General features: G+C 42.0%; 1 protein-coding gene across 1 annotated transcript in view; it reads right to left on the minus strand.

The window, feature by feature from the left end:
- OCA2 (OCA2 melanosomal transmembrane protein) overlaps positions 1-15,485 on the minus strand; it is a 283,390-nt gene that overhangs the window by 20,022 nt on the left and 247,883 nt on the right. Inside the window, exon 21 of the mRNA XM_068968987.1 lies at positions 6,172-6,265. Coding sequence (XP_068825088.1) covers positions 6,172-6,265 — 94 coding nt within the window. The remainder of the gene's footprint in view (positions 1-6,171; positions 6,266-15,485) is intronic.

A 15,485-nucleotide genomic window follows, 5' to 3' on the forward strand; every position in this document is an offset into this window, starting at 1 on the left:
ATCCCTCAGAAGAAATGCAGTAGCCATCATGGTCAACAGAAGAGTCTGAAATGCAGTACTTGGATGCAAACTCAAAAACGACAGAATGATCTCTGTTCATTTCCAAGGCAAACTATTCAATATCACAGTAATCCAAGTCTATCCCCCAACCAGTAACACTGAAGAAGCTGAAGTTGAACTGTTCTGTGAAGACCTACAAGACCTTTTAGAACTAACACCCAAAAAAGATGTCCTTTTCATTATAGGGGACTGGAATGCAAAAGTAGGAAGTCAAGAAACACCTGGAGTAACAGGCAAATTTGGCCTTGGAATGGGGAATGAAGCAGGGCAAAGACTAATAGAGTTTTGCCAAGATAATGCACTGGTCATAGCAAACACCCTCTTCCAACAACACAAGAGAAGACTCTACACATGGACATCACCAGATGATCAACAGTGAAATCAGATTGATTATACTCTTTGCAGCAAAAGATGGAGAAGCTCTATACATTCAGCAAAAACAAGACCAGGAGCTGACTGTGGCTCAGACCATGAACTCCTTATTACCAAATTCAGACTGAAATTGAAGAAAGTAGGGAAAACCGCTAGACCATTCAGGTATGACCTAAATCAAATCCCTCATGATTATATAGTGGAAGAAATAGATTTAAGGGCCTAGATCTGATAGATAGAGTGCCTGATGAACTATGGAATGAGGTTCATGACATTGTACAGGAGACAGGGATCAAGACCATCCCCATGGAAAAGAAATGCAAAAAAGCAAAATGGCTTTCTGGGGAGGCCTTACAAATAGCTGTGAAAAGAAGAGAGGTGAAAAGCAAAGGAGAAAAGGAAAGATGTAAGCATCTGAATGCAGAGTTCCAAAGAATAGCAAGAAGAGATAAGAAACCCTTCTTTAGCGATCAATGCAAAGAAATAGAGGAAAACAACAGAATGGGAAAGACTAGAGATCTCTTCAAGAAAATTAGAGACACCAAGGGAACATTTCATGCAAAGATGGGCTCGATAAAGGATGGAGATGGTATGGACCTAACAGAAGCAGAAGATACTAAGAAGAGGTGGCAAGAATACACAGAAGAACTGTACAAAAAATCTTCATGACCCAAGAATCATGATGATGTGATCACTAATCTAGCACCAGACATCTTGGAATGTGAAGTTAATTGGGCCTTAGAAACCATCACTATGAACAAAGCTAGTGGAGGTGATGGAATTCCAGTTGAGCTGTTTCTAACCCTGAAAGATGATGCTGTGAAAGTGCTGCACTCAATATGCCAACACATTTGGAAAACTCAGCAGTGGCCACAGGACTGGAAAAGGTCAATTTTCATTCCAATTCCAAAGAAAGGCAATGCCAAAGAATGCTCAAACTACCCCACAATTGCACTCATCTCACATGCGAGTAAAGTAATGTTCAAAATTCGCCAATTCAGCAATACGTGAACTGTGAACTCCCTGATGTTCAAGCTGGTTTTAGAAAAGGCAGAGGAACCAGAGATCAAATTGCCAACATCCCCTGGAACATGGGAAAAGCACGAGAGTTCCAGAAAAACATCTATTTCTGCTTTATTGACTATACCAAAGCCTTTGACTGTGTGGATCACAATAACCTGTGGAAAATTCTGAAAGAGATGGGAATACCAGAGCACCTGACCTGCCTCTTGAGAAATCTGTATGCAGGTCAGGAAGCAACAGTTAGAACTGGACATGGAACAACACACTGGTTCCAAATAGGAAAAGGAGTACGTCAAGGCTGTATATTGTCACCGTGCTTATTTCTTATTTGTAGAGTACATAATGAGTAACACTGGACTGGAAGAAACACAAGCTGGAATCAAGATTGCCGGGAGAAATATCAGTAACCTCAGATATGCAGATGACACAACCCTTATGGCAGAAAGTGAAGAGGAGTTCAAAAGTCTCTTGATGAAAGTGAAAGAGGAGAGTGAAAAAGTTGGCTTAAAGCTCAACATTCAGAAAACAAAGATCATGGGCATCTGGTCCCATCACTTCATGGGAAATAGATGGGGAAACAGTGGAAACAGTGTCAGACTTTATTTTGGGGGGCTCCAAAATCACTGCAGATGGTGAATGCAGCCATGAAATTAAAAGACGCTTATTCCTTGAAGAAAAGTTATGACCAACCTAGATAGTATATTCAAAAGCAGAGACATTACTTTGCCGACTAAGGTCCATCTAGTCAAGGCTATTGTTTTTCCTGTAGTCATGTATGGATGTGAGAGCTGGACTGTGAAGAAGGCTGAGTGCCGAAGAATTGATGCTTTTGAACTGTGATGTTGGAGAAGACTCTTGAGAGTCTCTTGGACTGCAAGGACATCCAACCAGTCCATTCTGAAGGAGATCAATCCTGGGATTTCTTTGGAAGGACTGATGCTAAAGCTGAAACTCCAGTACTTTGGCCACCTCATGGGAAGAGTTGACTTATTGGAAAAGACTTTGATGCTGGGAGGGATTGGGGGCAGGAGGAGAAGGGGACGACAGAGGATGAGATGGCTGGATGGCATCACAGACTCGATGGGCATGAGTCTGAGTGAACTCCAGGAGATGGTGAGGGACAGGGAGGCCTGGCGTGCTGCGATTCATGGGGTCACAAAGAGTCGGACATGACTGAGCGACTGAATTGAACTGAACTGAACTGATGGAATCTAGAAGGATGGTACTGATGATCTTATGTACAGAAGGAGACACAGCAGACATAAAGAACAGACTTCTGGACCCACTGGGAGAAGGAGAGGGTTAGAATAGCACTGAAACATGTACATTACCATATGTAGAATGGATGACCACTGGGAGTGGATGCATGAAGCAGGGCACCCAGGACCAGGTTCTGTGACAACCTGCAGGGATGGGGTGGGAAGGGGCTTGGGAGGGGGGTTCAGGATGCGGTGGACGCATGTATGCCTATGGCTGATTCATGTTGATCTATGCCAAAAGCCATCACAATATTATAATTATCCTCCAATTAAAATATATAAAGATATTTTTAAAAGAAAATACACATACGTTCAGCAAATAAATAAAATCTACAACAATAAATGCTGGAGATGCTGTGGAGGAAAGGGAACCCTCTCGCACTGTTAGTGGGAATATAAATTGATCAGCCATTATGGAAGAGAGTATGGAGATTCCTTAACAAACTAAGAAGAAAATGACCATATGACCCAACAATCCTACTACTGGGCATATACCCAGAGAAAACCAGAATTGAAAAAGCAACATGTACCTCAACGTTCACTTAAGTGCCTTTTAAAATAGCTGGGACATGGAAGCAACATCTAGGTTGCTTCCATGTCCATCGACAGATGAATGATTAAAGAAGCTATGGTACATATACAAAATATTACTGGAATATTACTCAGTCATAAAATGGAAAGCATTTGAGTCAGTTCTAATGAGGTGGATGAACCTAGAGCCTATTATACAGAGTGAAGTAATTCAAAAATAGAAAACAAATATGATATATTAATGCATATATAAGGAATCTAGAAAGATGGTACTGATGAACATATCTGCAGGTCAGCAGTGGAGACAAAGACATAGAGAACAGACTTGTGGGCACAGGAATGGAGGGAAGAAGAGGGTGGAATGAATGGCGAGAGTAGCATGGAACTATATACACTACCATATGCAAAATAGATAGCCTGTAGGAATTTTTCTATATGACACAGGGAACTCAAATATGAGCTCTGTGACAATTTACAGAGGTGGGATGGGGTGGGAAGTGGGAGGGAGGTTCACAAGGGAGGGGACACACGTACTCTTATGGTTGATGCATGTTGGTGTATGGCAGAAACCAACACAATGTTTTAAAGCAATTATCCTTCAATTAAAAATATATAAATTTTAAAAAGAGTCTCAATCACCAAATGTTTAATCATATTTTAGGTTATTAGCCATGTAAGTGGTCCATGTTAACTTCTCTCCTTGATAATCCCCTCTATTCTATTCATTCTACATGGTCTGGGTGAATAAGAACCAGTCCAGGAGGCTTCTTATTCTTTGAGAACCAGCTCAAAACTTCCCTCTCTGGAGCCATTCCTGACTTTCCTCCAGCCTCTGTGGTGCTCCCAGAGCACTCTATGTACATGGGCATAAGAGGATCCATTTATATTGTGATCTTAATTTAGGTGACTGTCTCCCCACTCAGGAAGACAGTGTCACCATATAAAAGTAGAAGATGCTCAATAAGGTTTAATGAACAAAATTCTGCACAGTGGACATATTTCCTGGTGTCTCTGGATTCTATGTCTATCATTGATATTAAATGTGGTTGTGAATGCAGTTGTTGCTTTTCCTGGGGCCGATCTCAGATGGGGGTCATTTTAACAAGTCTAAATTCAGAATTTGAGGCTTCAGTTGCTGAATTAGGTGAACTAGCTGTCTCCAGAATTCAGAACAACTTCACTGAATGACATTAGTCCCCCTTTACAAACTAGAAGATACACTAAAAACAAAGTTGTTGATTTAATAGTTAGAGACCAATAAAAGAACAAAGAAAGCTAGATTATCTAAGCATACCTGGAAGCAAAAACAAAAATTTCAAAGGTATTTATTGTGTTTGTCGAAGATTTTTCACAATCCTCTTGTGTTCCTAAAGGTGATTAGGTCTCCTTCCAAATACAATCACATCCAAATCCCTGTGTTTACTCACCAAAGGTTAGTCTCCTCTGACACTTCTTCTAATTGAATTTTTAATGTCTCCAAAAGACAAAACACTCTTTCAGCCCCCCAAAAAAAACTTTTTAAAATTTTTCTTCTTATTCTTCCATTAGAGTCTCTACTTCTTAGCACACACATTCATCACTTTACCCACCATCACCCACAACACACACTCTTTTAAAGGGGGAATAAGAAGTTGCCACTGAGGATGGTTTCTGATTCAAAATCTGCTTCTAAACCTAAGCCACTAAGCCTCATCTGCATGCAGTGCACGAAGACATTAACTTTGAGATGTCAGTAATGACCATCCTCAAGCCACAGCTCAGAATGTCAGGGGCAGTTCTGCAGAGAATGGAAAGTAACACACTTTGCAGAGAGACTGAGTAGGGATAGAACTCTCCAGTCAAAGGTAAAGATGCATTTCCACTTAGGAAATCATGAACTATTCTTACTTTACGTATTTTTACTTTACTTTCAATTTGGCATTCATTAATCATCACTTCTCAGACTGGTTCCAAATAGGAAAAGGAGTATGTCGTCTGTATATTGTCACCCTGCTCATTTAACTTATTTGCAAAGTACATTATGAGAAACGCTGGGCTGGAAGAAGCACAAGCTGGAATCAGGATTGCTGGGAGAAATGTCAATAACCTCAGGTATGCAGATGACACAACCCTTATGGCAGAAAATGAAGAGGAACTTGATGAAATGAAAGAGGAGAGTGAAAAAAATTGGCTTAAAGCTCAACATTCAGAAAACGAAGATCATGGCATCTGGTCCCATCACTTCATGGGAAATAGATGAGGAAACAGTGGAAACAGTGTCAGACTTTATTATTCTGGGCTTCAAAATTACTGAAGATGGTGATTGCAGCCATGAAATTAAAAGACTCTTACTCTTTGGAAGGAAAGTTATGACCAACCTAGATAGCATATTCAAAAGCAGAAACATCACTTTGCCGACTAAGGTCCGTCTAGTCAAGGCTATGGTTTTTCCTGTGGTCATGTATAGATGTGAGAGTTGGACTGTGAAGAAAGCTGAGCGCCGAAGAATTGATGCTTTTGAAGTGTGGTGTTGGAGAAGACTCTTGAGAGTCCCTTGGACTGCAAGGAGATCCAACTGGTCCATTCTGAAGGAGATCAGTCCTGGGCGTTCTTTGGAAGGACTGATGCTAAAGCTGAAGCTCCAGTACTTTGGCCACCTCAAGTGAAGAATTGACTCATTGGAAAAGACTCTGATGCTAGGAGGGATTGGGGGCAGGAGAAGGGGACGACAGAGGATGAGATTGCTGGATAGCATCACTGACTCAATGGACGTGAGTTTGAGTGAACTCCGGGAGATGATGATGGACAGGGAGGCCTGACATGTTGCAATTCATGGGGTCACAAAGAGTTGGACACCTCTGAGTGACTGAACTGAACTGAACTGAATCATCACTTCAGGCTCACCATAGTGTCTGGGGGCCCTCCCTCAAATCCAATACCCGCTTACCTCCCAGACAGGCACCAAGGGCCAGGGCATACATGAGTGGTGGAGCAGGCAGGCTGACCTCAGGATCTCTGCTCAGGTTTAGGAGCACAGGAATCTGTGGAGGAAAAGGACACTGACCTCATGTCCATGAAAGCCCAGAGGAGTTACCCATTCTGTGACCAACTTGCAAAATGCAAAGCACTTTTTTAGCACTCAAACTGAACAGAGCACAGGATGTTCAAAAGGAAACCTAAGCAAACTTTAGAATCAAAAAACTTGAGTTTGAGCCTATGAGTAGGTCTTTGTTTCCAGCCACATGACCAACTTGTCCTCCTTCTCCTTAGTTGCCCCAAGCAACTATGGATCCGATATGGGGTTAAGTTGCATAGAATCTCACACAGTGCTTGGGACTAAAACCAGCTAACCAGTATATATTAGCCCTGCAGTGGACCACTTCCTACATTAACTCTATGCATACATCTTATTTAATTCTCAAACATCCTCCAGGTGTGTTTGCTATCCCCTCAATCAATAGATAGGGGCATCAAGACTTGGAGAGATGCAGATCTTTTAAATGGCCAAGCTAGACTTGATTTCTGGTTGTAAACTGAAGGTAGGTAAACCTTTCTCTGATAAATTTGTGTTCCATAAACAGGCCCCCTTTTGACTCATGCTGATAATGAAGCCCAGAAGAACAAATAATCCCTGAGCCTGTTTCCAGTATGCTCAGGAGATATTGTTCCATGTTATCACTGGTAGGTACCTCAGCCCATTGAAATTTAAAGAGGGACCCCTGGACCTCCGGCCTTGAGACAGTTGCATTGTATGGACCTCTGTAAAGAGCATGAGGAGGAGGGCTCCAATAGTAACATATCTAGAAAGGATTACCCAAAATCACAGACAGCAAAAAACCTTGTGCATGCATGCAAATTCGCTTCAGTTATGTTTGATTGTGCAATCTTACGGACTCTAGCCTGCCAGGCTGCTCTGTCCATGGGACTCTCTAGGCAAGAATATTGGCATGGGTTGCTTTTTCCTTCTCCAGGGGATCTTCCTGAGCCAAGGATGGAACCCACATCTCTGGCTTGGCAGATGGATTGTTTACCAATAAGCCACGTGGGAAGTCCTCCTATCAAAAATTACTTTAAATGTAAATGGATTAAATTCTCCAATCAAAGGCACAGAGTGACTGAAGGAATTGGAAAAAAAAAAAAAAGACCCAACTATATGCTACCACAGGACATATACTGATTGGCTCCAAGTAGAGTGATGGAAAAAGATATCCATGCAAGTAGAAAGAGAGCAGAAGTAGCTTTTTCATGTCAGACAAAATAGACTTTAAGTCAAAAATGGTTAGGAGACAAAAAAATTCATTATATAAGGGGTCAATTCATCCATAGATTATTACAGTTGTGACTATATGTGCACCCTACAATAAAGTACATAATTATATAAAGCAAATATTAAGAAATCATTGCAGCCATGAAATTAAAAGACGCTTACTCCTTGGAAGAAAAGTTGTGGCCAATCTAGGTAGCATATTCAAAAGCAGACATTACTTTGCTGACTAAGGTCCATCTAGTCAAGGCTATGGTTTTTCCAGTAGTCATGTATGGATGTGAGAGTTGGACTGTGAAGAAGGCTGAGCGCCAAAGAATTGATGCTTTTGATGTGTGGTGTTGGAGAAGACTCTTGAGAGTCCCTTAACTGCAAGGACATCCAACCAGTCCATTCTGAAGGAGATCAACCCTGGAATTTCTTTGGAAGGAATGATGCTAAAGCTAAAACTCCAGTACTTTGGCCACCTAATGAGAAGAGTTGACTCATTGGAAAAGACTTTGATGCTGGGAGGGATTGGGGGCAGGAGGAGAAGGGGGCGACAGAGGATGAGATGTCTGGATGGCATCACTGACTCGATGGACGTGAGTCTGAGTGAACTCCGGGAGTTGGTGATGGACAGGGAGGCCTGGTGTGCTGCAATTCATGGGGTCGCAAAGAGTAGGACACATCTGAGCGACTGAACTGAACTGAACTGAACTGAGTGTATTTCAATACCTTATTTTAATCAATAAACAGATCATCCAGACAGAAAATCAATGAGGAACTATGGATCTGAACTATACTTTTAAATAACTGGACCTAATAATCATATGGGCTCCCTTGGTAGCTCAGCTGGTAAAGAATACACCTGCAATGCGGGAGACCTTGGTTCAATTCCTGGGTCAGGAAGAATTGCTGGAGAAGGGATAGGCTATTCACTCCAGTACTGGGCTTTCCTGGTGGCTCAGCTGGTAAAGAACCCACCTGCAATGAGGGAGACCTGGGTTCAGTCCCTGGGTTGGGAAGATCCCCTAGAGAATGGAACATCTATCCACTCCAATATTCTTGCCTGGAGAATTCCAGGGACTGTATAGTCCATGGGGTCACAAAGAGTTGGACACGACTGAGTGATTTTCACTTTCACATTCAACAGTCATATATAGAACATTGCATCCAATAGCAGCAAAATGCACATTCTTCTCAAGCACACTCTGAGCATTCTCCAGGATATATCATATGTTAAGCCACAAAACAAGTCTTAAGAAATTTAAGAAAAGTGAAATTATATCAATTATCTTTTCTAATTACAATGGTGTGAAACTAGCTATCAATAACAAGAAAAAAGATGAAAAATTCATAAATACAGAAATGAATGTTGGAAAAGAAGCTACATGCTCCTGAAGCATCAGTGGGTCAAAGAAGATCAAAAGGGCAACTTTTTAAATCTAGACAAAAATGGAAACACAAACACCGAAAGTTGTGAGATACAGAAAAAATGATTCTAAGAGGGAAGTTTATAACAACAAATCACTACATTAAGAAAAAAGATGGACTTGGTGCTCAGCAGTAAAGAATCTGCCTGTCACTGCAGGAGACACTGGAGACATAGTTTCAATACCTGGGTCAGGAAGATACCCTGGTGAAGGAAATGACAACCCACTCAAATATCTTTGTTTGGAAAATTTCATGAACAGAGGAACCTGGAAGGTTACAGCCCGTGGGGTTACAAAGAGGTGGACACGACTGAGAACACACACACACACACACACACAAACACACACACACTCCCTTGTGGTCTGGTGGTTAAGAATCCACCTGCCAATGCAGGGGATATAAATTGCATCCCTGCTCTGGGAAAATTCTACAAGCCATGGGAATTCTAAGCCCGTGCACCAAAACTACTGAGCCTGTACAAGTCCATGAAATTCTCCAGTCCAGAATACTGGAATGGGTAGCCTTTCCCTTCTCCAGGGGATCTTCCCAACCCAGGGATTGAACCCAGGTATTGATTGAACCCAGTATTCTTGCCTGGAGAATTCCAGGGACTGTATAGTCCATGGGGTCACAAAGAGTTGGACACGACTGAGTGATCCATCCAGACTGCAAGTGGATTCTTTACCAGCTGAGCCACAAGGAAAGCCAAAGAATAATGAAATGGGTAACCTATCCCTTCTCCAACGGATCTTCCCAACCCAGGAATCGAAAGTCTCTTGCATTGCAGGAGGATTCTTTACCAACTGATCTATTAGGGAGCACTTTTCTATGTATGAGAAGATGCAAGAGTCTGCACTCACTAAAATCATGTTGTTGATATGCATCTCACCTATCTGGGGCCAGTATCCTGTGTTTTCACAACCTGAGTTTCCTCATGGCTCACCTTAAGGAGTGGCTACAGTCTGATGGCTGCTAAATGACAGATATTCTTTTCTTTCCTGAGTTTCCTCAAAGCTCACTGACTCATGCTGATGACTATGACATCCTTGTTTACTGATATGGCAGGAAAAAATTCATATCTCAAAATATTTCATTTCAGGAAATATTTAATTTCTCATGCATAAATTACAAATTTTTAACTCAACATCCTGCACAGGAATAGTCATATTTTAATTTAAAAATCATCTGAGAATTCTTCTTATTTAAGCAAATGAGGCTGAGAAGATAGGTTTAAGTTGAGAAAGACTGTCAGGGAATTCTTAGTCATTAGCAGTGTGTTTTAGTTTTCCCATACAGTCTCTAAGGCAGTGCTCTGGGAAGACTAAAATAACTGCTCACAAAAACAAATCTGGGCTCACAAGTAGCTCCCACAACTCCCTGACAACTATAGATAAGACAAGAGGAGAGAAGGAGAGGTGGGCAGATATCAAAGGGATTTTCTTCTGTGGAAATATTTGTTAAAATATTGAAATATTTCCACACCAATTGATCAAGAGCCATCATCTGAGATCCTACCCCTCAACCAAGACATTGGCTGGCATTTCTAGTCATTAGAAATGGTGATAGTATCTGCCAGTTTTCTAACTCTGTTAAATAAAATTTCCACACTTGTTAAATCTCATGAACATGCGTGCTGTTGACCTGGAGAATGATCCTGCCTAAAGCTGTATTCTTACAGAAGAATAAGTTTTAACTGAAACACAGGTAGTTCTGCAAGCCTAGCAGCAGAAGGTACAGTCACTGCTCCTATGATTTCTCTTCATGTATAATGGCCATAAGTGGGCAAACCTATCTCTACCCTTGGATTGATCTGACATTTCTATAGTATGTTCTTGGGTCTCCTTGTTCAGTCCTCCAGGAAAATAGCAGAACTGAGAATGTGGGAATTTCACCAAAATAAAAATGCACATAGCAGCCAGACCTTGATCATGCCACTCCTCAAGACTGGTGCAGTAAGAACTAGGTACTCTAAGGGGTGTTTGGTTGGAGCTGGCCCCAGAAATAGCTCAAGAAATCATAATTTATAGAGTAGAAGATGCACTACCCTTCTAGGAATGCCCAAACTCTGTAGGTCCATGTAAGACAGCCCAGACCACAAAGATTCCCTAATGCAAAACATGAGGCATTGGAGTTATTTCTATTCCAGCCAGAGGTGCAGAGGGACACTGATGACCACTGATATCTCATACAAAACCCAAGTCCCCCTTTCTTCAACACACCCCAAATTCAGAGGACCTCTCAGCTGTGCAGAGTGAAGATTGTCCTAGTTGGAAGAAGGGATGTGAAGTGGTCAGAGGTTATCCTCTCAGGCAGGAAACCTAAATCACCCCCCCAGGAAACATTCATTTCATTGCATCTGTCAGAGGCAAGAACCAGTGGGAGATATCTATACACACACAGATTTTTTATAAAGACAATTGGGGGGGCTGAAATTGAGCAAATCCCATATCCACAAGGTGTGCAGCAAGGAAGAAAGGGTGATGAATACCTATAGTCCACAGGGTGGTAGTCAGGAAGTAATATCCAAGGGAAGCAGAGCGTCTGAAACTGACTGAGCAGGACTCTGCGGAGCTCCAGGGCACAAAAACCCTTCTGTCCCATTCCCTGAGTTCCAAAGTGCAGGTTTAAACATTTGCTAATCAGAGAGGGGAGGGGATATAGAAATAATGGAGGAGCATTCACCAGCCTTGGAGCAGGGTTCTGGTTCCCCCCTCAAGGGATACATCTAACAATATTTCTTACTCCTTCTGCCAAACTAAAACTCCCACCAAGTGGAAGATGTTAACTACTTGATGTAGCATTCTTCATTCCAAAGGTCGGTTTGCCCATTATCACTGATGCCAGAAGATCTCTCAGTTGAAGGAATGCAGGTCCTGCATGCACCATGATCAGCAATACCATCCCTTGACTATAAAACTCCGCCCATACACCCTCCACTGTGGATTGGGACACACACTTTTCAGGGCATTAGCCTGCTGTTGCCCCCTTCGCTTGACAAAGCAATAAAGACATTTTTTTCCCATAATACTTCACCCAAAACTCTATCTTTGAGATTTAATTTGGTATTGGGGTACAGATTGACTATATTCTATGCATCCAAAGATGGAGATGCTCTATACAGTCAACAAAAACAAGACTAGGAGCTGACTGTGGCTCAGAACATGAGCTCCTTATTACCGAATTCAGACTGAAATTGAAGAAAGTAGGGAAAACCGCTAGACCATTCAGGTATGACCTAAATCAAATCCCTTATGATTATACAGTGGAAGTGAGAAATAGATTTAAGGGCCTAGATCTGATAGATAGAGTGCCTGATGAACTATGAAATGAGGTTCGTGACATTGTACAGGAGACAGGGATCAAGACCATCCCCATGGAAAAGAAATGCAAAAAAGCAAAATGACTCTCTGGGGAGGCCTTACATATAGCTGTGAAAAGAAGAGAGGTGAAAAGCAAAGGAGAAAAGGAAAGATATAAGCATGTAAATGCAGAGTTCCAAAGAAGAGCAAGAAGAGATAAGAAAGCCTTCTTCAGCGATCAATGGAAAGAAATAGAGGAAAACAACAGAATGGGAAAGGCTAGAGATCTCTTCAAGAAAATTAGAGATACCAAGGGAACATTTCATGCAAGGATGGGCTCGATAAAGGACACAAATGGTATGGACCTAACAGAAGCAGAAGATATTAAGAAGAGGTGGCAAGAATACATGGAAGAACTGTACAAAACAGATCTTCACGACCCATATAATCATGATGATGTGATCACTAATCTAGAGCCAGACATCTTGGAAAGTGAAGTCAAGTGGACCTTAGAAAGCATCACTACGAACAAAGCTAATGGAGGTGATGGAATTCCAGTTGAGCTGTTTCAAATCCTGAAAGATGGTGCTGTGAAAGTGCTGCACTCAATATGCCAGCACATTTGGAAAACTCAGCAGTGGCCACAGGACTGGAAAAGGTCAGTTTTCATTCCAATCCCAAAGAAAGGCAATGCCAAAGAATGCTCAAACTACCCCACAATTGCACTCATCTCACATGCTACTAAAGTAATGCTCAAAATTCTCCAAGCCAGGCTTCAGCAATACATGAACCATGAACTCCTTGATGTTCAAGCTGGTTTTAGAAAAGGCAGAGGAACCAGAGATCAAATTACCAACATCCGCTGGATCATGGAAAAAGCAAGAGAGTTCCAGTAAAACATCTATATCTGCTATACTGACTATGCCAAAGCCTTAGACTGTGTGTATCACAATAAACTGTGGAAAATTCTGAAAGAGATTGGAATTCCAGACCACCTGACCTGCTTCTTGAGAAATCTGTATGCAGGTCAGGAAGCAACAGTTAGAACTGGACATGGAACAACACACTGGTTCCAAATAGGAAAAGGAGTACGTCAAGGCTGTATATTGTCACCCTGCTTATTTAACTTCTATGCAGAGTACATCATGAGAAACGCTGGACTGGAAGAAACACAAGCTGGAATCAAGATTGCTGGGAGAAATATCAATAACCTCAGATATGCAGATGAAACCACCCTTATGGCAGAAAGTGAAGAGGAACTAAAAAGCCTCTTGATGAAAGTGAAAGAGGAGAGTGAAAAAGTTGGCTTCAAGCTCAACATTCAGAAAATGAAGATCATGGCATCTGGTCCCATCACTTCATGGCAAATAGATGGGGAAACAGTGTCAGACTTTATTTTGGGGGGCTCCAAAATCACTGCAGATTGTGATTGCAGCCATGAAATTAAGATGCTTACTCCTTGGAAGAAAGGTTATGACCAACCTAGATAGTATATTCAAAAGCAGAGACATTACTTTGCCAACTAAGGTCCATCTAGTCAAGGCTATGGTTTTTCCTGTGGTCATGTATGGATGTGAGAGTTGGACTGTGAAGAAGGCTGAGTGCTGAAGAATTGATGCTTTTGAAGTGTGGTGTTGGAGAAGACTCTTGAGAGTCCCTTGGTCTGCAAGGAGATCCAACCAGTCCATTCTGAAGATCAACCCTGGGATTCCTTTGGAAGGAATGATGCTAAAGCTGAAGCTCCAATATTTTGGCCACCTCATGCGAAGAGTTGACTCATTGGAAAAGACTCTGATGCTGGGAGAGATTGGGGGCAGGAGGAGAAGGGGACGACAGAGGATGAGATGGCTGGATGGCATCACGGACTCGATGGACGTGAGTCTGAGTGAACTCCGGGAGATGGTGATGGACAGGGAGGCCTGGCGGGCTGTGATTCATGGGGTCCCAGAGTCGTACACGACTGAGCGACTGAACTGAATTGAACTGAACTGAACTGATTGGGGTACAGAGGCCAGATTCAGCTTCATAACTGCTGAACCTGGCAGTGTCTCCAACACTAACTCATTCATAACATCCGTCTATTTCCAAGGTCTTCTCAGGGCACACCAGAGTTTCCCAGTGCTGACACATTACACCAGCCTCTGGTGTCTTTGGCCCACAGTGACAGTGGCTACCAGAAAGAAAAATCCAGAGAAGGAACAACCTCCATCTGGGGAAACATAGAGAGCTATATATTGCTAAGACCAGCTCTTAGGACACAGAAGAGAATTGAGGAGAATAGATATTACCAGCAGCAAAGAATATTGCAGGCAAAGTCACAAGATGCCCAACAACATGCTAAGGAAAGTGCCACCAGCCCATCTAGAGATGGGGTTATGTCTCAGGTGGCAAGGAGGCCTGGCAGAGAGATGGTATGACAATATTATCTGTGACTCTCAGAAACAGAGTGAGTACTGAGATGCCCAGTTCCCTCAGTGAAAATAACAGAGAGTTGCTGGAGGATGATAAGCCAAAGGAGATGTAAAGAAAGTGTTACTATGGAAAAATTAACCTATTGCAATTTATTTACTTATTTAGTCATATGAAAACACTTGCTAAACATCTTCCTTGTACCAGACACAATGCTAGTAAATAAGACAATGCAGCTGCAGACATGCCTTAACAGTCTGATGACCACTTTAGCAGAGTTATGTGTAAACTATTATGGGACCCAAGGACAAGCAAGGCCCTGCACTGGAAATACAGAAAGCATTGTAAAGAAAGCATTTAAGTAGGTATTGAAGGAGGTTCTGAGGAACTCTTATATTTGGGGAACTCTGTTTCGTGAGCTCTGGGTCCCCAAAGCAGAAGGCAACCTCATTTTCCCCATCCACTTGGTAGATAAATAGGTATGTGATATGGCCTCCTCCAATCAGACAATTTTACTTGAGAGGTAGGCTTGGAGAATTTTATCAGTGTAACAATGTGTGCTCAAGGCAGAGTGACAGAGGTCCAGACACTCAATATCCAACAATGGGAGAGGAAGTCCAGGCAAAGCAGCAGAAATTGGGGACCTCATGGGGCAAACCCCTACTCATGGCATCCTTCAGAAAATCCTTGAACTGTACACTATTCTTAGATATACTGCTATTTCTCTTAAACTATCTAAAATGTGTTCTGTTTGTCAACTTAAAAAAATGTCATAAAAGCTAACAGTTGAGGATTATGTTTGAAAGCTGCAATATTTCTTGCCATCAGTTCAGTTCAGTTCAGTCACTTAGTCGTGTCTGACTCTTTGTGACC

Source organism: Capricornis sumatraensis, chromosome 3 (genome assembly GCF_032405125.1).
Source record: "Capricornis sumatraensis isolate serow.1 chromosome 3, serow.2, whole genome shotgun sequence".
Lineage (NCBI taxonomy): Eukaryota > Metazoa > Chordata > Mammalia > Artiodactyla > Bovidae > Capricornis > Capricornis sumatraensis.